This window comes from Miniopterus natalensis, chromosome 1, assembly GCF_054644295.1.
Source record: "Miniopterus natalensis isolate mMinNat1 chromosome 1, mMinNat1.hap1, whole genome shotgun sequence".
NCBI classification, from domain to species: domain Eukaryota; kingdom Metazoa; phylum Chordata; class Mammalia; order Chiroptera; family Miniopteridae; genus Miniopterus; species Miniopterus natalensis.
This window is the reverse complement of record NC_142081.1, coordinates 82,379,097-82,405,627: the sequence shown is the minus strand read 5'-3', so window position 1 is coordinate 82,405,627 and position 26,531 is coordinate 82,379,097. Positions and strand designations below refer to the sequence as shown.

Genomic DNA, 26,531 nt, shown 5'->3' with positions numbered 1-26,531 from the left:
AACTGACAGATGTCCTTACTATTCCACAGAACAGCTCCTTCCTCTCACCGAGAAGAATCTTGTGTTCCGAGACCCAGCAGTTTCTACTCCTAGAAAACTCGTTTGCTTTGCTCCTGAGAATGTTTCTTCCCATTTGGGATTTTGTTTGCTGTCAGCCTGCCTCACCCCATTTAATTAGGCAAGGCTTTGCCTACTTACAGGTTTTGCCAGCAGGGTGGTGGAAAGTGAAAGGATTTCAGAATCAGGGAAATACTAGCTCCATGGTGTTTGGCAGGTTAATGTGCCTCCCTGTTCCCCTCACTGTAGAAGTGGAACTGTGCGCTCTGTTCCACATATGCTAGCACAGAGCTTTGCACATATCAGGTTCTCAACAAATGTATGTTGTACCAGTGGCGTTGAGCCTCACGTGGGGATCTTATTTGCAAGCCTGTTGGACAAATCAGCTACAGAATTTCAGAAACAAATGGTACTTTATTTTCTCTGTGGAAAGCATGAGGATTTAAGAACTTAATAAACAGATTAAAAGCATCTTTTGTGTGTGAGATGTCATCAGGCTATTTGCATGTCTCTGTAATTGGTAAAAAGAATACTGAGCACATTTTTTACACATTCTCAGAGAACATTCCTGACCAAGTTCTCTGTGAGCTGTGCTGTGTGGCACATTGCAACTGAGATTGATGGGCGTGGTCTGTTAGTCTTGACTCCCGCACGCTCTACAGACACAGTCATTCCTTCAGGGGGTGGTGATGTGAAAAAGAATCGAAATCTGCTCTAAACTGCATATTCTAGATAAATTCTTTCAAATTGATAGTAAGGAGTAATTTATCAATCATTATAGGTAGGCTTTGGTTTAAAATACAGCTTTTACCCCTTTGAGATGTGTATATTTTACAAAAAATTTACTTTTCAGTTAAATTTACATTGAGCATTATTCCGTATTAGTTTCAGGTGTAGAGCATAGTGTTTAGACAATCATATACTTTACAAAGTGGTCCCCCTGATATTTTCAGTTCCCACCTGGTACCGTACATAATTATTACAGTATTATTGACTATATTCCCTATGCTGTACTTTACATCCCCATGGTGGTTTTGATAAACTCTTTTGACCTTTAAAAAAGTAAGTAAGTAGTTAAATAATAGAAACATGTAAACCTATGACTGTAACAAGTCAGTTGATCCTGGGCAGGTTCTAAAACATCATGGAAGAGATGGGTTGGGAACAACTTTAGAAAAGGAAGCAGGAATCACTTTGAGCTGGTAAAATTTTGAGCAAATTTTAAGTGAAATTTTGACACTGATGAAATTTCATATGCTCTGAGATGCTGTACCTATCACGGTGTATTGTAATTATTTACTGGCCCACTGATGGACTTGACTGACTTCCTTGCAGCCAGGGCTGAGAGTCATTTAGCTCAGCACTTGCAGGGCCTGGCCTATAATAAGTGTTCAGTAAATAGTTATTGAATGAGTTAATGAGTATTCTTGTACCCTCGCTGGTGTGTCTCAGTTGGGCGTCGTCCAGTGCACTAGGAGGTCAACAGTTTGATTCTCGGTCAGGGCACATGCCAGGGTTGTGGGCTGGATCCCAGGTAGGGGGCATGGAGAAGGCAGCCTCACATCGATGGTTCTCTCCCTCTCACTTTCTCTCTCTCTCAAAACCAATTTAAAAAAAAGGTATGAACTCCATAATACCACACTTAAATGGTAGATGATTCGCTGAGTGACCATCACCAGAGGCTGATGATCAGCAGATCAATATAAACCTGAAAGACAATTTCTAGGGATTTTCCCCAGGACAGACTCAGGGCATATTCTTTCCAATAATGAAAAAGAAAAATAACTTGAATGAAGACATGGAAGGCATGCTTATTAAATTTAAACATGGCCAGAAGCTAAATTCAAAAATAATTCTACCAATAATAAAGAACACAATAAATTAAATTTACCCTAACACTGATTGCTCTTTTTCTTCCCCATGTTTTTTTTAAAAAATATATCTTTTTTGATTTCAGAGAGAGGAAAGGAGAGGGAGAGGGAGAGATAGAAACATCAGTGATAAGAGAGTCATTGATCGTCTGCCTCCTGCACACCCCCGACTCGGGATTGAGCCCGTAACCCGGGCATGTGCCCTGACTGGGAATGAAACCCCGATCGCCTGGATCCTAGGTCGACACTCAACCTCTGAACCACACCCGGCTGGGCCCCATGTTTTTGTGCCTTTGATTTAATTTAACCACCCACTGTCTTTAGTTTATTTTAGGGTTTCTAGTTATGATTGGATCTTGACAATACAGAATAATGTTCGATGGTCATTTTCAGTGACTGTAGGGGAATATATATATATATTTTAAATATATCTTTATTGATTTCAGAGAGAGGAAGGGAGAGGGAGAGAGAGGGATAGAAACATCAATGATGAGAGAGTCATTGATTGGCTGTGAGCCCTCAACCTGGGCATGTGCCCTGACCGGGAATCGAACCCCAATCGCCTGGATCCTAGGTCGATGCTCAACCACTGAGCCATGCCCAGCCGGGCTAGGGGAATATTTTTTGAAAAAACTTAGGAGTATTTCCTAGTATATTTGAGGTAAATATACCAAGAAAATGAGGAGTCAAAAGTAGCCTTGGAAGAGTGAGCTCCATAACTTTTCTTTTTTTTCCAAATGACTGTAAAAACTAGGGATAACTTATTTATTCTCCTGGCCAGACTACATATTCTTCTCATGCAGTCTGTGTGAGCTTGTCTTCTTTGGGGTGTAAAAGTGACCCTTCTCACCCAGTTGCCCCTTCCCCTAGAGCTGCTTGAGTAAAACAGGACACAGTTACTTCTTTGAATTTCCCGACAAAAGTAAATGTCTCTTTTCCCATTAGTGTGAGTCAAAAAATAAATAAAAGCCAAAGCTGTGGATTGTGCCAAGTAACTAAACCTTGACATCAAAAGTCAATTTCTTTTATGTTTGTGACAAATCAGATAACTCAACATCTTAATATGGCATCAAATTTATTGTTTCCTTGCCCAAAGCTTTGCCCCATTACTGGAAACCTCCCTGACCTTTCTCTTCTGAAGTTGGCTTGTCTTAATCCCCTCCTTGGAGGTGGCTCCCACCTCAGGGCTTAGTTTCTTTTACCTTTTCCTCAGAGTTCCTGGCTCTTCTCAGCCATGTGGGCTTTGGCGCTTCTCCTGGAATTTCAGCAACCTCAACTGTGGATGCTTCCCTCTGATTCTGAAGGGGCTCTAGGCTTTTTGTACTAAATTATATGTTTTTGTTACTGACAATACAAGCTGTGATTCATATCTTGTGTAACTCCACAGAGAAATGGCTACCTACATTATTTTTTCCTGAGTCATTACAAGTTAATATTAAATTCATGTTAATATTCCTATAAGGCTGCATTCAATGGACCTCTTCTTTATTTCTGTAGAAAGTGGAAATATGTATCAAATTGCTTGCATTGAAATTTCACATGTTAGGATTAGATTTCCAATATGCATAAATCCAAGTGGGATTGTTTGAAGTTTAGATAATCTTCACAAATGGTTTAAATCTATTCCTTTTCTTCCACAAAGCTGTCATTTTCTTAGCATCTGACTTTACCATGTGTCTCAGATCTCTCAGAATCATTCCAAAGTATGCCCCCTCTTCTGTCTTCCATGATCTTTCCACATTTTAAGTGGTTGAACATTTTCATAAAGTGTATGAGCAGCAGTTAACATTTCCCCCACTTTCTGTTTGATAGGAACAATCATCTGTCCCCCAATAATGACATATTCATTATTGAGCTAGTACTATCATTTTCAAATTTATTTCTAACCCTAGATATGAAATATACCTCTATTTTTGTTTACACTGATGGAACAACTTAGAAACATATGAGCTTCACTTGTTGTACCATCTGTATCAATTAGAATGCATCTGATTGTAAGCAACAGAAAACAAACCTCAAATTGACTTAAACAATCAAGGGGGAAATGGTTGATATGCCTTATCCTCTGAATATAGGTAGGTTTACATTTGCTTTGATTCAGCAAAATAGTACTGCAGTCAAGACCTTGGTTTCTATTTTGCTCTTCACAGCTTCATTATATAGTTGGTTCCTTCTTCTGATCGCAAAAGGGCTGCCAGCAACTTCTAGAACAATTGCTTACTTGTTCAAAGCCTGAGCCAAAAGCCCTAGTCTTACTACCAGGTGCAGAGTTAACTTTTCCCAAAGCACAAGCTGTATGTGAGTGATGTGGACCAAGTGAACTTAATGAAGGAAGGGGTTTTCATGGTTTATGTATCCATCACACCAAGCGCCTAAAAAATAGTTTATGAGCAGTTCATCTAAAAATGCTGCCTATATTGTAAATGTAAGAATATGTTAAAGGTAATTTGTCCCTTTTTATCATGAGGCTATCTGACTTTATTTAAATTATTTTTATACTATTTTTATACTATTTAAAAATTTTTCTGAAATTTCTCACACATGCCTAATTTTTTTAAAGAGTAATTGAAAGATTGTAAATAACTTCTATTTAGTATCTTCCACTAAAGAAAGTAAGAATTACTTACTCTTTTGCTTACTCTGTTAATTATTTTTATCTAGAAACTGGACAAAAAACTCAAGTCTTAGTATGAGAGATGATTTCTATAGTGTAAAGCATTTTTATAATTGATTTTACAAGATTTTTTTCAAGGCTGTTATTAGGATGGTAATTTGCTGAAACATCAGTGAGAATTTTTAATATTCTTTCTTTTTAACAGTTCATAGTTTCTCCCTGTCTGACTTGTATAGCTTTAAAGAGTCTCTCGCCACAGTTACAGATAAAGTACTAGAAATTTGAAAAAAATCTTACGTAACAAATGTTGTGATGTTACATAAATTGTAAAAGTTCTCTTTCTTTAGAAAAGTTTATTAACCTTAGAGAAATAAGAGAAATACACCCATGCTTTCATTTCAGAGGTGATTACTGTAGTAGAAAGAAGTGAGCTTAGGAATGACACAGTTGTGGGTTTGAATCCAGGATGTGCCGTGTAACTAATTTTGGGCCGATTACCTAACCCCCTTGCATTTCAGTTTCCTTTCTTGTAAAATAAGAATAGTAACATTTTCCATTTATTCAAATAAGGTATTGGAATTAAATGTGAGTAGCCCAGTGTCTGGACATAAAAAGTTTTAAGAAAATGACAGTTACTACAAAATATATGGGACCAATCAAGAAAAGAAATATCAAAATCCCACTAAAATGTGTGAAATTATTACTTTAAAACTTTAGAAATTCTCTCTCCTTTGTCATGTTGAATTCTTTTACTTTAGAAACATATGAACAGTTTCCTTTAAAATTTACTGTATGTCAGTGCTTAGTAGAAAAGCTACCTCTGTAAAAACATATGCACATATCTACATATAAGAATATATACGAGAGTCAAGGAGACTGACTTTCATCATGACAGGTCTGCCTTCTACAGGCAGTGACATTCTGAACCCGGGCACCAGGAGCCTCTGGGTCACCGTATTCCATTCTAGCCCAGTGCCCTCCTCCTCCTCCTCCTTTTTTAAATATATCTTTATTGATTTCAGAGAGAGGAAGGGAGAGGGAGAGAGATACACAAGCATTAATGATGAGAGTCATTGATCGGCTGCCTCCTGCACGCCCGACTGGGGATCGAGCCCGCAACCTGGGGATGTGCCCTGAGCAATCTAACCACCATCTCCTGGATCAAAGGTCGATGCTCAACCGCTGAGCCCCGCGGGCGGCCGGCGGCCTGTGCCCTTCTTGTGGTGGGGGAGGTGTCTGCAGAGTCAAGGACACAGGGCCAAAGAAATGTTCAAAGTGAAGGGCACCCATTGTGTGTGCCCTTCACTTTGAACCCAGAAGTCCTCCCCATAACACCACCTCGAGAAGAATCTAGGAATTCAAAATTCAAACCTGGTAGGTGGGAGAACATATTTTACTTAAGAATCTGTTGTTTTGATTTGTTGACATTTAACAAATAGACAGCTTATTAATAGATATTTCTACAGCAAAATGGGTTTATTTGGGAAGAACAAAGAATTGCAATTAAGGGCACATGGTCCCGGGCAAACCATGAACAAGTCCGGAGAAACAAAGGAGAGGAAGCCTGTTTTATGAACTTGGGAGGGGCTGTTGTATACACAGAGTCCATTGGAGGAAGCTGGCGGTTTGAAGTGTAGAGGCTTCTCATTGGCTGAGTCATGGCGGCCTCCCATTGGCTGAGCTGTTACTGGGCAAGGAGGAATGTTTTCTTCCTCCTGCTGAGGTGGTGAAGTTGGTCACTGCTTGTCCAAGATGCAGGTAGATCTCTTCTTCCTATTGAGGTCAGTAGTTTCGGGTCATTAGAGTGACACATAGGGAGAGTTCTCTCTTCTAGCCTCCCAAGACTATTTTAAATAAGGTTTCTGTTTATTAATTTTTACAGATGTATAGTTTCATCTATACAAACTCATTTCTTCATAGAATATAAAGAAATTGTATTCCACAACATACCGTTATTATAACCAGCTGAGAGTTTGTGGGTAGTCACTTAATTTTCCCATCTGTAAATGGAGAGCTGGCTAGACCATTGGTTCTCATATTTGATTAATCATCAGAATTACCAGAAACTTTAAAAAATATACATGGTTCCCAGGTTCCACCAGCCTAGTAATGGTGTTTTAATAAGACTGGGGAAGAGCTGGCAATGTGTAGGCTTTAAGTGTGACATGGCAGATCTTGATGATCAGTTGGCATTCACTGCCTCTCCACTAGATGGACTGTAGTGTTATTTTCTTTATTTAATTTTCACTTCAAAGAGTCTGTCCCAGTATATCTGGAGATGAGGAGCTGGTGTTCACTGGGAGGCACTTGGTCTGTCAGTCTCCCTTAAGTTCTGTGCTTTACCAAGTTTGAGCACACACTAATACAGAGAGGCAGCCATGAAGTCCACTGCCTTGACTTTCATTCTGTGTTACTATTAGGTACTGAGTTTGAATGATAGTTATGGAGAAAGGAGAGAGCAGATAGATATGTCTCTGAAAGAGAAGCAGGACTGACAAATGGCCAGAGGCTGTGTGCTAGGAGCCCATGGAAACTTGGGCGGGTTTCTACATTGTCAGAAATTCCACCAAGTAGCTGGCACTTTCTCTACTCAAGAGTGCTTGTGGTTGATGAAAATGAAAAGATCTTTCCAATATGTACAGTGTATTTTCTGAAAACAACAGGAAATATTCAGTCAGTGGCATTCCGATTCTGGAACTATAGGAAAACTCTGAAGAACAAAACCTCACAAAATGAGAGAGATTATTTTCTTTCTCACAATTCCATTTTCCTTTGAAGCAAATAAACTTGGTGAAAAGAGTTATGAACTTATCTTTCCATCACTATCTATTACGAGCTCCTGGGTTAGTCTTAATCCTCAAGGAAATCGAGACATTTACACCATGGTCAAATTGACTTTTTCTACTTGTTTATGACGTAAGACAGCAATTTTTCAGTTGGTGTGTCGCAGTAATTTTTAAAACATGCAATACCTGACTATCTAATCAGGGGCACTGACATCTTTTCCCTTAGATTGTCAAACAAAAAAAATGACAACAGCCAACATCACAATAGCTGTCCAGTGTGAACAAATCAAAATTATACCTTGTTTTTGTCAGAGCAGCAAAAAATATATTTTTTGATGTGCTGCAGAATTTTAGTAATTAGTTTATGTGTGCCATGAGATGAAAAATGTTGAAAATCACTGACATAAAAGTGTGTATGAATTTTACACTTGGGAAATTTAAAGGGGAGTAAATGTTTAAAGTTACACCATTAGTAGGAGAGAGAGTTAGGACCTCAAACACAGTGTAAGGAGCTACTTCACATAGCTCAATTTAAATGAAACACACATTTACTTTTCTTAGAGCTGGATTTTTACACTTGCATATTGCTTCTTAGTTCCTTCAGCATAAAACCCACACTGTTGAACTTGGCAACAAAGCATCTCATTCCCCAATTTACCCTCATTGATGTGTCTCCCATGAGCCCCATCCACTTGAGTATTCTGTGTCCCAATACAGCACACCAAACTCTTCTGTTTTTGCAAATGCTGTTTCCTCTCTCTGGCAGGCTCTTTTCGTTGTCTTCCTCTGCCTGGAATACTTGCCAACACCCAGAGCATATGTCACCTCCCAGATGCAGCCCTACCCAAATACCTGGGCAGAGTAAGACTTGGAGCAGCCTGTGCTCCCAGGGCCAGTGTCTCCCTGGCAGGATGTTGGTTGTGCTGTATCATGATGTTTATGTACAAAGCTGTCTTCCCACACTGACCAGGGAGCCACTTCGTTTCAGGGACTGTGTTTTGTTTGTCTCTATGTCCCACTGCTTGGACTCATGTCTGACACTCATTAGTACTCTCTTGATGTTTTAGGAAGTCTAGGTTTGTGAGTTTTATGCAAGCTCTCTTCAAATAATGTACCATGATGCTTTTCCGAGGGCTCTGTATGTAGTAAGCTTTGAGAAAGTGCGACAGTGACATAAGAGGTGGTGCTTTCCCTTTTCCCCCCACCTGCTTCCATCTGGGGTGCAGTTGGTGGCATTCTTTTGCAGCCTTTACCATGATGTCTGACGGGCTGTCTTATTTAGCAGAACTGTTCTCATCAAACCACATTAGACCTTCAGATGCTAAGTCCACCAACAGCCCCATTCCTCACCTCCCAAGAAAAAGAGAGAGAAAAATCACCAGGTGGTTCATTTACTACCACACTCTTACTGCAAGATCCTAGAACCAGCAGTTCTCATTCCCACAAACCGTTGGGAGTTTTCTTCCAAGGCTCCCGAATTAACCAGCACATGTCCACATAGCTTCAGCTGCCTTCTGATTTTGCATCATGAGACTGGAAAATAATCCTGACTCAGTTTTGTGTGTCTTAGGCAACCCCACTTTGCTCCTTCCTCCACCCAGGCCCTTATGCTCTCTGTTTCTTTATCTCTCAAATGTTCTTGGCATCCTTTCCCTGACATAAATCATTCTGCCAATTTTTCTGCCTGCAGAATGTGTTACACAGTGCTGGCTGCCCCAGCCTTCTGTGAAACATCAGCTTCAATGCTGGGGACCCAGCTACTGTGTGAGTGTACACTGGGCTTAAGGAGAGTGGCCCAAAATTGTATATATGTATGTATGGGTATATGCATGCATACATGTGTATGTATATATGTATGTGAATATGTATATGCATGTGGGTGCATTCATGCATGTGTGTATGTGCAGGGTGGGGCAACAGTAGTTTTACAATTGTTTGTATGGAAAATAATACAACAATAAATAAACAATAATACAAAAATAAACTCAGTGTTTTGCATACTCACAACTGTAAACCTACTTTTGCCAAATCCTGGATTCATGTATGCAGGCATGTATATATGTATGTGAAGGTGTATGTGTGTGTGTGTGTGTGTGTATGCACATGCTTATAATCTCCTTACCCCTACCTGTCTGTTACATTGTTGGCTTCTTCTTGATTGTAACATAATTAAAAAAACCAGAAAACTCTAAAGAGACCATAGATTCAGGGAGAAGTACATTAGCACCTTTGGGAATAACTTTCTGAGGATAAGTCTCCCTTTTGTAGCTGCAAATATATTGATGACACTAGTCTTCTCTAGGTGGAGTAGGGAAGAAACCTTTTATTCAGTTCTCTATTATTTTGCACTGTTTTCTTTTTTCCTTCCTTCCTTTTGTGTTCTTTTCTTTTAGTAGCAGAACCCTTTTAAAAATAAATTCTTGCATAGAAACCCAATATATAAACAGGTAGGAAATATAAGATTTTATCAGAGTGAATTTTTAAGTTCAATTTTATAACTTCATTACGAATCCTGTCGATGAGTGAACACCAGTGGACGTGGTAGTGGCCCCCACCGTGAGTTCACATTTGTATCTATTGCAGCTGTTTAGTTGTGTTTCATGGCAGTTTCTAAAATATTTATTGAGAACCTGGAGGACTTGGGGAAAACCAGATTGAAAAGCTCTGGTCAAAAGTGACCTCAGTGAAGTCTAGACAACATGCTCTGATGCTTGGAGGGAAAACTCTCCATGCCTTGCAGAGTAGCCTAAAATGCACTTGGCAGCCCGTGTACCACCTCAGCCTGGCTGGGCCTTCCCCAAATTGGCTTGCAGACCATGGCCACCACCTGAGCACATTAGCTGTTTTGCTTGAGCATAGGAACAAAGCCACTGCCACCCTCCTCACCCTGGCTATATTGGTGTAATTGTCACAGACTGTCTACATGGCTGAATTTCTTCTGTTCTCTCATCCCTCATGGCACAGTTGCTGTCCTAATTTCCTTTTAAACTCTGGAATAGAAAACTGTATGAGTAGCAACTAGTTTATTAGACACAATCTATTGGTAGTATCATTTCTGAGAATTTGCACATAGCCCTGGAGCTCATCCTGGGAAATTTCTCAAGAGTTGACATCCCTTGGTTATCACAATCATGTCATATTTATTACCAGAACATGATAAAACTATAACCTCAGAACTGCCTCAGCATATAACCCTGATCTACATAAAACTGCAGTTTGCAGAGGTGATGTGTATATCACACACTTCCTTTCAAAAAAATCATCAACAAAGCAAAATGTGCTGTTCTTCCTAATCGTGGCTCTAATCTCAGTTATGAAGAAAATCTCTCTTACTTTCTCAAGAAAGAATACAGAGCTGCCTTTACACACAAACAGATGATCTCTGTGCTTTTAAATACACACAACTACACGTACACACACAGGGGCAAAAGTAGGTTTACAGTTGTTTGTATGAAAAATAATACAATAATTAATAAATAATACAAGAATAAACTCTGTGTTTCACGTACTCACAACTGTAAACCTACTTTGCCCCCCTTATATATATAACATATATATGGCACAAAACCAAACACAAACACCCCAATGAATTCTCAACATGTAGATGCTTGAAAACGATTTCCTTCCATTTGAATGTGTCAGGTTTTCTGAAGCCTGGGTCTGACTTGAACATACTGTGAGACAGCATTAATTACTGATGTGCAAAAACGCTCATCTGATGTGGAGAACGCTCGATTCTGCACCATTATCTCTGCTGTGGGTACTTTCCTAGAATAGTGAGGAATGTTTTATAGCACAGGTTCAACTCTCTTAAGGCTGAAAATGAACTGATATTAGACAGTGCTTCAAAGCAGATTTCCCTCCTCTATTTTTCTTCTTATTCTTTTTTCACCCCATCTTTTCCTTTTACAATTTGCTTCCCACTTTATAAATAGATGGCACAGTGTTCCAGCAGAGTTCCTGAGCATCTGGAATTGTGCTCACCTGGCCCAGGTGCTTCCTATAGAGAAGGAGCATGGACAGCAGGCCTGTGCCTCTTCTTTCTTGTAGTGCTCTCGGCCTCTGTGTCGATGTGAGAGCCCTGCCTGTGCCAGGACCATGCAGCTGAGCCTGCTTTTCAGAACACCTATTGACTTGGCATAGTCCTGGGTTTGCGTTGTGCAACACAGGACTCTCACTGTGGGTATCAGCATGGAGAAAGCTTTCGTAGTAGGAATGGAAAGGAAAATGATACCTTTCCCCCGGATTCCAGTTCATGGTTTTGGTCCCCTTTCCTTTATGTTCACCTAAATGCAAGTGTTCAGAACTAGAAACTTTTGAGATGCTCCCTGACTTCAAGCCCCCAGTGCCTTCAATCTGGAGACCAGAGTGTGTATGATGAAGTTGCAAGATACGGTCCAGGTGGTCTGCACCTGGTCCTCCATCATCAGCAGTGTTTCACACGGGCAGGCCTTCTCAGTTCACATCATGATGATCTGCAGTGGACTTGGAACAAACTTTCTGAGGTTCCCTTCAAAGGTGGCTTTGGATGCTGTATTTTCAGATCAGTGGAACTAGTAAATCAAAGTTTCAAGACCTCATCTCTAGCCTGAGGCAGGTGAGTGCCTTGATGTTCTCCTAGACTGGGCATCTACTCTCATGTGAAAACATCCAGAGAAATATATGTTACCCTTCTACAAAACGTTACCAAGAAATCCAGAGAAGGAAGTGACAACATTTTCTTAAATGTGTTAGTATTTCAAAGCCTTACTAAGGAATATTAGAAGCTACAATTAACCTGTTGAAATTTGTTAATTTTTCATACTCTTTTCCTGAGAAGACAAATGTGTTGGCCAAGTAGCCTTGAACCTTCAGTCTCAGGGTACCCTGACTCTTACCTTTAAATCAGACCTATTATGAAGTAAATGTATTCAGCCAAGATGAATTTAAAATGGAACTAAAACTATGGAATTACCAACTCCAAAGCATCTAATGGTGAATACCTTCTCAGCATCTGTGGTTTTTATGAACTCAATAACTTAACAGGGATTCTTAAACTTTGCATTTGAATCACTTGGGAGGGTGTGTGTGTGTGTGTGTGTGTGTGTGTGTGTTTAAATCCCAATGCCTATGCTACATCCCAAGCCAATTAAATCATAATCTCCAAGGATGGGCCCAGGTATCAGTATATTTTAAAACTCCTCCGGTAATTCTAACATACAGCCGAGTTTGAGAACCACTGGCAACTTATCATAGGTGGTAACAAGAGTAGGAAAGAAATTATAGTAAAATCTAATCTTTTTTGTTTTAGGTATCCAGCTTCTCAGTATCTTTGGTGTGTAAGTCTTTCCGAGGGCCAGAATTAATTGTTCATTTATTTATTCATTCTTTCATAACATGTTTCACCCTTATTTGGACTTAACTTATTTCTCCTTTAGATGAAAGCAGAGGTGGGGAACATCTAGCCCACGGGCTGTATAAGGCCCACAAAATCATTTGGTCTGGCCCTGCCAAGACAACCGCAGGCAGGACTCAAAATTCAATAAATCTAAGAGCTTTTTTAATAGCTAATTTTTAAGTTGATAATTTTGTATGGCTCATAAATGATGTTATAAATATCCAAATGGCCTTTGGCAGGAAAAAGTTTCTCCACCCCTGGGCTAAAGACAGCCAGTCCCCTTCTGGAGCTATTCAGATGTGAGCAAATCATTTGGTTATTTATTTATTGGTCCAGGGCTACAGGAGAAGGGAAAGAAAATCTTTCTGTGGAAGTGGCTTCCTATCTCAAAAAAGCCTATTCCATGTCTGACAAATTTACCCCTGCAGAAAGAGAGCTTTTGAAATCTGAGTGGTAATTCAGGCTTCTGTGCAGCAAGCACTGTCCTAGAGAACACTGAATATTGGCTTAAAATCAAGCTTTGTAGGCCCATATATACCTCTGTACTCTTTGCCTCGTTATAATTTTAGGTTCATTGATCACTAGAGCTGGAACGGACCTCAGAAAGTATCCTTTTTGCTAGTTAATTTCTAGATGAGGAAAGTGATGTGACCAGCACACAGTCCCATAGAGACAGAGAGACAGGGCCAGCCTAGTGGGTGCCCTTCCCATGGTGTCATTACAGGTTCTAGCCTGGCCCCTCTACACACACATGCTGGCCAGGCTCCCACCTTGTGTGCCCTAAATTGTACTAAAGATGCGTGAGATACTCTTTCAAAAATATGGTCAACTGCACACAAGGGTTTTGCTTGTTACTTGTTTGTTTTTAAGGATTCAAAGCAAAATTTATTTCATGAGAGAGTATCATATGAAGTACTTAATCCTAAAAAACAAACAAACAAACAAACAAACAAACCGGCTTACATACTTAAGATGTAGTTGATTTGTGGCGCAGTGGTCTGCTCCTTGGACTAACATTGATCATAGCCCCATCTGCTGGCAGCAAAGAGAAATGATTTGAAGCTTTGGATTTTAAATTCTGCTCATTCCTGGGTTGGCCTATATATATATTTTTTAATTAAAAATTTTTATTGACACTATTGCAGATGTCTGCCACTCCCTACCCCTTTCCTGCTTTGCCCACCTCCAACCAGCCCATGCCCCATCCCCCTGGCCCTCCCCACACTATTGTCTGTGTCCATGCCCTATATTCTTAATAGACAAGATCTCTCTTTAATGTGGTATGATACATATTTGTGTATATATAATATATTTTAGCTCTACACATGCGTATATATATGTGTGTGTATGTATATAAATAGATAATGAGACCACATATTTTAATGTTCATTTAACAAATGAGGAAATGCAGTCAGAAAGTATTTAATGACTTTCCCAACACCTTGCAGTTAGATGTGTCAGAGCTGAGACCCAGCCTAATCTGATTGCTTGAGCAGTTAAATGAATGTTTGTATTTCTTTGTGTCCAGCATTATGGATATCTTTTAGTGAACCAGGTGTTAATGATTTTGATTAAGAACTCTAAAACAGTGCCCCTTTGTAAAAGTTTGGCAATGCAACAGACTAGTAACCTTTCTTTAATTGGGTTCAGTGAGAGACTCAAGCCCTGATGCCCTAAGGCATTCACTGAATATGCCGAATTAACTTGCTTATCCACACTGCTAGAATGGTTCATCTTTGGGAAAAATGAGAAAATAGTCACTTGAATAGTTTTTCTCTATTCTGTGGTTCAGATGAAGAACCCTGCTTCAGAAAAATGGGAAAATCTCCTCCTGCCCTAGCATACTTTCTGAGGTAACCAGTTACCAGTTTGATATGTAAACCTTACAGACTTAAATCTGAATATGAGATCATTTAAATATGTACACATACAGATATTTGGGATGCAATGCAGTACGCACAATAGGCTGATAAAAGTGAGGTGGCCCAGAGGAGTGGGGTTCAGCCCTTTGAGAGGTAAGGGATAGGAAAGGGTTTTCAATGGAGGTAATACAAAATGAGCCTTGGAGAGTAAGTAGTTTAATAAGAAGATATGAGAAGGATGACACACCTGTATGGCCAGAGAAGGTGCGCACAGGTGTGCGAGAGGTCCCCAGGCCCAGTCAAGTTTTGGTGTGTGGCAGTGGTAGAAGATGAGGTGGCATGGACAGGTGAGGACTTAACAAGGAACCTGGTATGGCATGCCAGGTGGCTGGAACTTTATTCTGGACTACAGGGAGCCGTTGGAGGATTTCAAGCTAAGAAGTTTGATCAGTTGTATATTATGAAATGATGGCTTCAGGGGACAGCATGGAGAACAGTTAGCAAGAGAGAAACCTCAGAGGGAGGTAGGGAGAGTGGTTAAGTTGTTATAAAGGGTGGTGGGTGGCGAAGGCCCTAGTCCTTTAGGGTCTTCCCCTGAGAGCCGGCTGCTTCCCCCCCCCAGACAGGCCTTTCCCTGATGGGACGGTTAACCTGGAAGTTCCTGAGAGGACGGGAAGATCTTTATCTCCACCATCCCTGATAATCACCTTGTCTCCTGTCTGATTATATTTCCCTCTGTCTCTTATCCTCCCATGGCTTCTTTAATCTGAATAGATAAGTGACCATTTCCAAAGAATGCCAACACAAAGGAAAGGCATTTTATTGCCTCTTCCTTCTGATAATTCTCAAAATTGCTACCTCGCTTTTCCCCTTCCAGATCAGTGAGCCATGATTGGATGACAAAAAGTAAAAAATGCTGAACTTTCCTTTCTCTCTCTTCTTCTTTTTTGTGTTTTTCTAGCTTTTCTCATTTTACATGGGGGTCAGAATTTGTGAATCCTTGAACTGTGGAGAATTAGACTGCAGGGAGAAATGATGTAGCTATCATTTCATAGAAGCATGTATATTCAATAGAATGCCTGTCCTTTGGGTCCCGATGTTCCCTCCAGCTTGGGGGTTTTGGAATGGGGCCTACTTGTGCATTTGGCACTGATTTTTTCCTTCATGAATTAACTTTAAAATGTTTTTCTGGCTCTTTCTGGGTTTTCTAACTTGGCTGTCAGTTACCATTGCAGGCTGGAGTCTGCAGTGATGCCCATGTGCTGTTTTTCCATTCAACTTTTCTCTCTCTCTCTCTCTCTCTGCCTGGGCCTACTTCCCTCCATCCACTTCTTTTGTACATTTCGGGGGATTATGGAGACTTTGGTGTAGATTGCTGTGTGAACCATTTATCCTCTGGACATAGATGTATCAGCTAATGTTTACTTTGGGCCTGGTAGATGGTAAGTGGTTAAAGTTAAGTGAGGTTCTTTTCATCACCTCAAGTTGCTTTTTAGTGACATTATTCCTTTGAATTTCTGCACATTGCTTTTGGGGGGTGAACATTCCTCATGTACAGAGGTCCTCTAGGCCATGCTTTGGAAAGACTGAAAACAGATCTACGGGGATTTAGCTATCAAACTGTACAAGGTTAGCAGAACCTCAGTTTTCCATTTGCTTGTAGCTGACCTTTGCCTCTACCCACTTTTTTCTCTCTTTGATGACACTCGCAGATCTGGGCTGAGGAAGTCTCTTTCTAATGATAATTTCTGGACTCCCAACTATTCCTTCTGCATCTGAATTTCTCTTCCTCTGGTTCACTTTGACCCACTGGGATTTCATCTGTCAGGATGTTTATAACCAAATATCTTGAGAGCTTCCACTAAGTTTTAAGATAGTTCTACAACTCTCCGCACCCCTGGAAGTAGATATTGTATTGTTAGTTATGAAATTTAATACTTTGACCTTAGGTGTTACAATTTTATACAAATAAGTCTGAATTTGTATGAACTCTTCTATATTCTTATTATAACTTAGTTGATATGAAGTTATAGTGTAAGTGCTTAATGATGGGCTTGGGAGTTAGAATCTCAACAATTCCAATTACTAGTTGTATGACCTTGGAATACTTACTTAACCTCTTGGAGTCTTAGTTGTCCTCTTTTGAAAGTGGGGAGAATGGTGTCTGCTTGGTAGGATTGTTGTATTAAATGAAATCATTAAAAATACTTAGTACAGTCTTGACACATAGTTAACACTCGATAATGGCATATATAAAACAGCTAGGTAAGCAGGGCCTAAAGAAAGTTATAAAAGTAGTTCATCACTAGATTTAGGTTTGTTACATCCCAGGGGGCTGAGGAAATTGCACTTATCACAGAAGAGTCACAGTTGAAATGTTGGAGAATCAATATAAGAGATGTTGCTAAATTTCCCAAACATAAAAAAGGTTAAGAATATTACATGTATAGACTGGGAAGTTTGACTTCAATGCACAGTAAAATTCTGGAACAGTTAATCAAGCAGATGGTTAGTGATCATGTAGTAAAGACTATAGTGGTTGCTAGGAGCCACCATGGGTTTACTAAGAACAAATCTTTTCAAGCATCCATTTCCCTTTTAAATAGTATTTAGCAAAGGACCTGATTGTTTTCTGATAGAGAGGATGATAAAATATGGGCTAGATGACAGTATTGTTGGGTTAGCAACTTGGCAGCAATTGAATCCAGCTGATTAATGTCTTAGTTATCTTGATGGGGCCTCTGGTAGAACACTATGGAGCTCTGACATATAACCTTCCCACTGAAGACTTTAGGAATTTGGATAAAGGCATGTAGGATGGATGCATTCCAAGCAAATATGCAGATGGCCATAAGTTGAGAGGGACAGTAAATATAATAGATGAGAGAATAAAAATTCAGAATATTTCTGATCATGTGAACATTGCGTGGAACCCAAAAAAGCTGAATTTAATGAAGCTAAAGGTGAAGACTTTAAGCTCAAAAGATCAAGCTTGAGTGCCCTGGCCAGTGTAGCTCAGTTGGTTGGAGCATCCAGTGGGGGCACATACGGTAGGCAAATGTTTCTCTTTCACATTGATGTTTCTCTCTTTCTCCCCCCCTCCTTTCTTCTCTCTCTCCCCTCTCCCTTCCTCTCTCTTTAAAATCAATGAAAGGCATATCCTTGGGTGAGGATTTTTAAAAAAAATAAGATCAAACTTGAATAAGAAAGGAGATCTTGTTTGATAGAAGTTTAGGTAAAAATGATCTCATTTAATTGATCCTAAGCTTAATATTTTTTCATCCATCCATCCATCAAATATATATTGAAAATACTACCAGCCATTCACTCTTCTTGGCATTGGGGAGACAGTAGTGAACAAAATAGTCAAATATCCGCTCCTCCATGGAGCTTATATTCTTTATATGCCAACAGTTGTTCAGCTGCCTAAAAAAAAAAAAGAAACTAATGTTAGGCTTTATTTGCAAAAATGTAATATCCACCTCATAATGGTTAATAGTTCTACTCTATTAATACCTCATTATTATTTTTTATTGATTTTAGGGAGGAAGGGAGAGAGAGAAACATTGATTCGAGAGAAACAAATCAATTGGTTGCTTCCCATACATGCCCTCACCGGGGATTAAACCCACAACCTAGGTATGTGTCCTTATTAGGACTCAAACCCGTGACCTTCCATTGCACAGGACGACACTCCAACCAATTGAGCCACACTGACCAGGGCTAATCCCCCGTTCTTGATGCTATATTTTATACTGGGATCATTACTTTTCGTTCTGAATGCTATATAGTCTGGACAAACAAGAGTGGCAATAACATGATGAGGAATATAAATCATGTGGGAGGAGGATTGGTCAGTGTTGAGATTAAGCAGAGATATTGTATCTGTGAAATATTTGCAGGATATATGAGAAGAGGGCGTAAGCTTGTTCTATGTTGCTCCCAGGAGTCACTGCTAATTATAAGGAGGCTGTTTTTCCAGTAAATTTAGGAAAGACCACCTGTGAAGTGTCCTAGCTGCAGCTGGATGCCCACCTGTGTGAACTTCACAAGGCTGATATGTGTCTCTTGTGATGCCCAGTACTGTGCCTGGTACATGGTGGGCATCCAAAGGCTTGTTTATGGATATTCATCTGTCTTTTGTGAAGATAACCTAGGTATTAAAATATGATAAAAAAATTTGAAGTTTGGTGTTTGTATATCTTAGGGAATCTGAGGGTGGAATAAAGTACCTGAAAACAGCTGTGGGAGGCCAGAATATTTTCCCTATCATGTTCTAACATATACAAGTTAAGTAAAACACTTTTCTTAAGAGACATTTAAGGGGCCATTTTAGGATTTCTTTAAAATTTCTGAAGTGTGCTTATTCAAACATTTCTCAACCCAGCTCGACTCCCATTATTTTCTTGAGGTCTTCACTGTAATTCTGACCCAGACAGGGCCTTGCTTTCTCTGAACTTAGCACCAATTCTACAGTTTAGCATTTAATTCATTGCTAATTGCTTCATGGATCTCTCCATCTAGGTGATGAGCTTTTTTGAGGACAAAACTGTATTTTATTTTTTCTTGTATTCTCCCCAAAACATAGTAGAACGTCAGTAAGTGACAATTGCTTGATTACTTGATTCATTAGTTAGGAGGAATAGTTAGTAGAATAAGAGGAATAGTTAGAATAGTAATAGTCATTCCAGCCACTATAAGAACTCATGTAAGACATGGCAGGGTAAATAGGCTAATTTCTCCATCTCCTGTATCCAAAGAAGGGGTTATATTCTTAATTTATTAGTCTCCTGCTTTGGCTGGCAAGTGCTTTGTACATAGTTGATTCTTTGTATATAGTTGAATCTGTATTAATAGCTGTAGTCCAAGGCTCAAACTGCCTCTTGGCTCAACCTCCAAGGGCAGCTGTCACCATAGGGACAGATCTCTAAGCCTGCTGTAGAGGCTCATCGACTGTGATTCATGTTAATTAGGATGGCCAGAGTTAGCACATGAAAACTTGCAGGGCGCCCAATCATATTTGAATTTCAGATAAACAACAACGCAATATTTGGGACACACTTATACTAAAAAAGTATTCATTGTTTATCCAGAATTAAGCCTAACTGGGTGCCCTGCATTTTACCTGACAACCCTACATATAAATCACATTCCTTGCATTTTCCCACAAGTCTACGCTCTTAACCAACCCCCAAATTAACTCAACTGACTGAAAGAAAATATTTGTGCCCATGTGGTTGATTCCAATGGCAAATTTTAAATCATGAATGAAAGGGAACATCCATATGCTTATACTTTTTGTGGTGATATTCTTTCAGTTATAGCCAATAATGATAATTTACAGACATCTAGGATCTGGGCAGTCCCAAATTAATCTGTCTTGGTTTCCTTGGTGGCATAGTTTACATGGTTCATGTAACATATTGCTGGTATCATTTTGCTCAGGTATCACAGTAACTAGTGCTAACAAATAATTAGGCTTATGCATTTGAATCAGATGAAAGGTGAATTTAGTATAATGTATCATCTCAGCTCCTACAAACAACTGCATTGACTAAAAACAGCTGCAGGAATCAAAGCATCACCACTTGGTTAGGTTAACTATTTTGTTTCCTTCTTTCATCTGCTCAAAGGCAAGATAATATTCTGGTTTGTTCCACCTTGGAAACTTCTTTTTGAGAAGCAGACATCTCACACTGAGGAAAACTGCCTCTGTTTTCCCTAATTAAATAATTATTTTGCTGTTTAATAGCAACAACCTTTAAATCCCATTCATACAGGAAACATTTATTTAGCAGATCGATAGAGGTACAAAGGAAAAACAAAATGAGTAAGATGTAGTCCCTGCTTATAAAGGTTCCCAAAAATCTGTTCATTAAATGCTGGCTTTTAGGTGGTTCAGCAATAATTTCAGTGAAAAGCTTGTGGTAAGAGCTAATTAGCTCAGAGTGATGAAATGATTCTCCTCTCAAATGTTTTAAATATCAGACCTTACACTCTGAGCAGAAACTGCACTTAATGGGGAGTTCCAGGGCTAGCATTAGGCTGATTTTCTCTCCCTTGATTATGTAGTTAGGACTTTGCTGTCACAGTGTGGTCTGCAGACCAGCAGCACCAGCATCTCCAGGGAGCATGTTAGACATGCACACTCTCAGTCCTGCTCAATCAGCATGTGCAACCAGGACCTTGAGTTATCCCTGTGCACACTTCCTTTGAGAAGCACTGACCTAATACAGATTTTCTCTCACTCAACTTGGTGCACACAGATCATCTGAGGATTTTATTAAAACATTCCTGGGCCTGCCCTTACAGATTCTGATTTTGTCTGGTAGGGGGAGGGCCTGAGAATTTGCATTTCTAACAAGTTACCAGGAGATGCTAGGCCTGCCTGTTTGACAACCACACTTTGAACAGCATCTGCCTAGTTTGCTTGGGGTACTGAATTGACAATGTAGTGGTGTTAACTAGAGTCTCAGTGAGGGGTCAGTCTGACTTTCCTTTGCCTACACTGGAGTCATCAACTTTACAATGAAATTGTCCCCTGGAACATCTCACCTTTGATGGGGATGGATTTGCATACAATGAACTGTATAGGCCAGTCTGTGACACCATTAGGAGACTACAGAAGAGGGAGAGTTAAATTCTCCCTGCAAGTTAATGGGATTTTGCTAGGTTTTTGCCAGGTTTAGTCCATTTTTGAGATTCATATGAAGAAATGCAAGGAGGCTGGGATACATGTGAGGCAACAGTAGTGAATCCTGTATTGCTACACTGGAGGGTACAGAGCCTGGGGAAGGAATGAAGGGGAGCAGAGAGTAGAGGAAGAGTAATGGGAAGTAAGTCTAAAAACAAGTTCAGGGACAAGATTGTGAAGAGTCTTAAATGTCACATTAAGGAGTTTGTGTTAAGTTAAATAACAAATTCAACTGAGTAAATGTTAAAGATCTAATTGATTTTATTGTGCAGTTCATGAATCAGGCAGCATCCTATCTAGCAAGTAGAAAGGAGCTCTGAGGAGCGGTACAAATGGAAGTGTTTTATAGGCAGAAGGGGAAAATAACAGATTGTTTTGGACTTAGGTAACTTATTTATGCAACACAAAAGGGGACTATGTAGCAGATTACCTCTTGTGTCAACCAGAAAGTTCCAGACTGACCAGTTAAGATGACATTCCTGGGGGTTGTAACTGCAATTAGATTAGATATTAAGTTTTGGTTTGCTGGTGTGGGGCTCAGCACAAGTGACTCCATTTTGGGCCTTTTTTTTTTTTTAATATATCTTTATTGATTTCAGAGAGGAAAGGAGAGGGAGAGAGAGAGAGAAACATCAATGATGAGAGAGTCATTGATCGAGCCCACAACCCGGGCATGTGCCCTGACCGGGAATCGAATCCCGATCACCTGGATCCTAGGTCGATGCTCAACTGCTGAGCCACGCCTGGCTGGGCTTGGGCCTGTTTTTTAACTTTTAGAAGTTTTTGGTATAATGACACCTGTTTTTAAAAGTTTCCATGTTTCATACTTAATATTCAGTGTGTGTATTTCATTTTTTTCTTTCAGGATTAAGCATGAAAACATTGTGGCCCTGGAAGACATTTATGAAAGCCCAAATCACTTGTACTTGGTCATGCAGCTGTAAGTACCTTTTTAAATTGATGAGTGTTGACCAGGGATTGCAAACTCAAATGCCTACAAGGCTAGGTGGTAAAATTAACTAATGTAGTGGGCCAGGTAAAAACAAAACAAAACAGGGAGTGGTGAAGGCTGTTGGACATTGGAGATGTGTGTACCCAACTAAAGACAGTTGGCTGAACACAGGAGGCTGCAGGCCTCACTTGGTCTTGCCTGTAGCTGCTGGGTTAGTCTGAAAATCTGAAGTTTCCATAATGGGGTTCAGTGCTACCATTTGCAGGGTGCACCTACCTTCAGGATGACTGTTTTGCTTTTAATGTGGAAGTTCCAAATGCTGCTTCCTGAAAACCCTTCTGTGGGCCCACTGTGAAGTACACTCTGCTCTTCTCTCAAGGAGGAACTCCTACCCTTGTCTTCATTTCTAGGGCAGCTTTGGGAGGGAGCAGCAGATGGCAGCTGTGTGCTCTGTCCTTTCCCTCTACTCTGCTGGCAGATAAACACACATGTGACTAAACCGGAGTTCATGCCAGAATAAGAAAAGTATAACTGGAGTTAGACCTTGACAGTTATCACCCCAGTATAGTATGTCTGCATTCTAATAACACTGGAGATTACCAGAAGGGGGAGGAAATGAGAAAGCTAAATATTCAGGTAGCAACTATACTTGAACATGTATTTTTAAATGTAAGTTGAAATTAGCCTCCCCCCTCACACAAATGCTTCACTCTAAGTGATATAATTCCTAGGAGTAGTCCAGGACTAGATTTATTAGAATTAAGTGATGGAAACTGTGGAAGAGTGTTATACTTTAACCATGACCTGAGAAAATAAATTCTGAAATAACATATTATTGAGCTGAGTGACTGAAGAGGACTTTTGTTGAAGGTCAGAATGTATACTGAAATTTTATTATTTATGATTTTCAGACTTTGGATTGTCAAAGGTATTTAGAAAATTTGAGGGTTAGTCTAACAATTTATTTTTTATCTGTTCTTTTATTTTCCTTATGAATGTTTAAACAACACCTTATCTGGGGATCGTGGTGGTGACCAGCAGTTTCAGATTTGTGTTATTGTTAGCCATGAGCCTGGCAGGGAAGCAGTTTTGACTGCTGGTTTCATGCCAACTCCCAACTGCCTAAGTGCAGGCTTTCCTAGTTCTTTGCTATCCTGTTTGTTTTACAGTTTGCCACATTTATGGTTCTTCTTAGAGGCTGGCAGCTCTCCCCAGTCAGGGGGCAATCCCCAGAAGCTCATGTGTCTTTGTTTTGTATAGAGTTTATGCTTTAAGCAGCAGGTGAATCAATTTCCCACCAAATATTGACTGCCCAGTGGGAAGAATATGACATTCTGGTGACAAGAAAAGTCCCTACACAATTTCAGTAGTGTATTTAAATGTATGCTTTTTTATTGGTAATAAAAAAAAAAAAGTATTCATACCTTAGTTCTCTGTTGGAACTGTCACTTAAATCAGTTAGAAAGTACCCCAAATATGTAAATCTCAGTTCTGTCTCTTACTAGCTAGGTGAATTCAGGCAAATAGCTATACTTCTCTGAATATCAGTTGCCTTGATTGGAAAAAAATGGGGATCACAATAATATTAATATTAGGGTGCTATAGTGAGTATTGAATAAGAGAAATGTGTGGGAAACGGTCTGCCATAAATAGTAGGTCCTCAATGCAGACTGTTTTTTTCATCAGTATGTCTCTGCAGATAAAGTTGTAAGTTGAACTATTATAGGTCAGGGACCATCTGTATACTTACCAGCAGAAGTTTATGTAAAGATTGGTTGGCATGAAAGCATATAAGAATTTGGAACAGAATGAACCTTAGAACAAAGTTTGGATGTCACACTGTCAGCACAGCTGTCCCCATCCCTCACTGAGCTTTTCTATCACACTTTATACTCTTTTGCAATTATCTTTAATATAGACCACATTCATTCAGAATTTGTATTAATGCAGAGAGGAATGGTGCTGGAATGAACTCTTGGGGGGCACTGGGTGAGGTTTGTCAGGCAAATTAATCACAAAATCCATATCTAGAGGTGATGTTTAAAGCACCTAAGGAAAAAACTAACTGCATGGTTAAACATTTCAGAGGCACTATTTACATAAACACTGGACATGCTAATTATACACTTAACTGATACGAATTTTTTTTCATTGTTTCTCCTTATTATATAAAAAGCCAGCTTTATTGAGTTATAATTTGCATACAATTAACTGCACCCATTTAAACTGAACAATTCAGCGATGAATGTGAGACGAATCATATCCAGGAAGCCACCACCACAATCAAGAACAGGAAATTTCCATCAGTCTAAAAGATTCCTTGTGGCCATTTGAAGCTGTCCCTCCCTCACCTCTGATCCCAGCCAGCCAGGGGTCCACTTTCACTCAGTAGAGATTCTTTTGCATTTTCTAAAATAGTGTATACATGGGATTATATAGCATGTACACTTTCATGTCTGGCTTATTTCACTCAGCATGATTACTGACATTCATCCATGTGGTAGTATGGATCAGTAATTTGTTCCTCCTTATTGCTGAGCAGTATTCCCTTGTTCTAGATAATTCTCATTTTATCCACTTACCCGTTAGTAGGTATTTGGGTTGTTTTCAGTTTGGGGCTATTATGAATAAAGTTACTGTCAACATGCATGGACAAGCCTCTCTGTGGGTGGGTGTATGTTTGGGTGAATACCTAGGAGTAGAATGAGTGAACCATATAGGCGATGTTATTTTGAACTTTTTAAGAAACTGCCAGACAGTTTTCCAAAGTGGTTTTACCATTTTACATTTTCATCTGCAGTGTAAGTTCCTGCTCTTTACATTCTTACCAACACTTGACACTTCCAGTTTTTTCAATTTTAGCCATTTTAATGGGAGTGCAGTGGTATCTCATAGTGGTTTTAGTTTGCATTTCCCTGATGATTCATGATGTCAATTAAATTTTTATGTCTTCATGAGCCATTAGTATATCTTCTTTGGTAAAGTGTTTAATCAAATCTATTACTTAATTTTTATTGGATTGTTTACCATCAAATTGTAGGTTGCAAGTGTTCTTTATATATTCTGTTCTTTGTCAGATATATGTAATATGAATATTTGCTTCCATTCTATAGCTTGCTTCTTTTGTTTTCTTAATGGTGCCCTTTTAAAAACAGCTTTATTGAGATATAATTCACACACCATACAGTTTACCCATTTAAAATGTACACTACAGTGGTTTTTATTAGTCACAGGGTTTTAAGTCATCACACAACCTAATTTTAGAACATTTTCGTCCCCCTAAAAGAAACCCTGTACCCATTAGCAGTCACTCTCGAATCTTCCCTTTCCCCAGCCTCTGGCAGCCAATTACTATCTGTCTCTGTGTATTTGTCTACTCTAGATGTTTCACGTAAATGGAATCATGCAATGTGTATGTTTTTTGTGACTGGTTTCTTTTACTTAGCATAATATTTTCCATGTTTATCCATGTTGGAGCACATATCAGTATTTCATTACTTTTTTAAAAGTTGTTTTTATTGTTCACACTGTTACAGATGTGCCCCATTTTTCCTCCTTTGTCTCCCTCCATCCCCACCCCCTAGGCCTTTGCCACATTATTATCTGTGTCCACATTATTATCTGCATATATGTTCTTTGGTTAATCTCTTCTAATCTCCCTCACCTCCCTCACTCCTGGGATCTGTTAGTCTGTTCCATGTATCCATGCCTCTGGGACTGTTTTGTTCATTCAGTTTATTTTGTTCATTAGATTGCACATATAAGTGAGATCATGTGATATTTGTGTTTCACTGACTGGCTTATTTCACTTAGCAGAATACTCTCTAGGTCCATCCATACTGTCCCAAAGAGTAGGAGATCCTTCTTTTTCACAGCTGCATAATATTCCATGGTATAAATGTACCGCAGCTTTGTTATCCACTAATTTACTGATGGGCACTTGAGCTGTTTCTAGATGTTGGCTATTGTAAATAATGCTGCTGTGAACATAGGGGTGCATATATTCTTTCTGATCGGTGTTTCAGGATTCTTAGGATATATTCCTAGAAGTGGGATCACTGGGTCAAAAGGTAGTCCCATTTTTAATTTTTTGAGGAAATTCCATACTGTTTTCCATAGTGGCTGTACCAGTCTGCATTCCCACCAGCAGTGCATGAGGGATCCTTTTTCTCCACACCCTCGCCAGCACTTGTCATTTGATTTATTGATGGTAGTTATTCTGGCTTGCCAAGTAATATTTCATTATGTGGTTATATCACATTTTATTTATCCATTTATCAATTGATGGGCATTTAGGCCATTTCTACTTTTGGCTGTT

General features: G+C 39.5%; 1 protein-coding gene across 1 annotated transcript in view; it reads left to right on the top strand.

Annotated features, from left to right (window-relative positions):
- The window catches only part of CAMK1D (calcium/calmodulin dependent protein kinase ID), a 365,679-nt gene that overhangs the window by 196,449 nt on the left and 142,699 nt on the right, over positions 1 to 26,531 (top strand). The window contains exon 3 of the mRNA XM_087823615.1: positions 22,127 to 22,201. Coding sequence (XP_087679741.1) covers positions 22,127 to 22,201 — 75 coding nt within the window. The remainder of the gene's footprint in view (positions 1 to 22,126; positions 22,202 to 26,531) is intronic.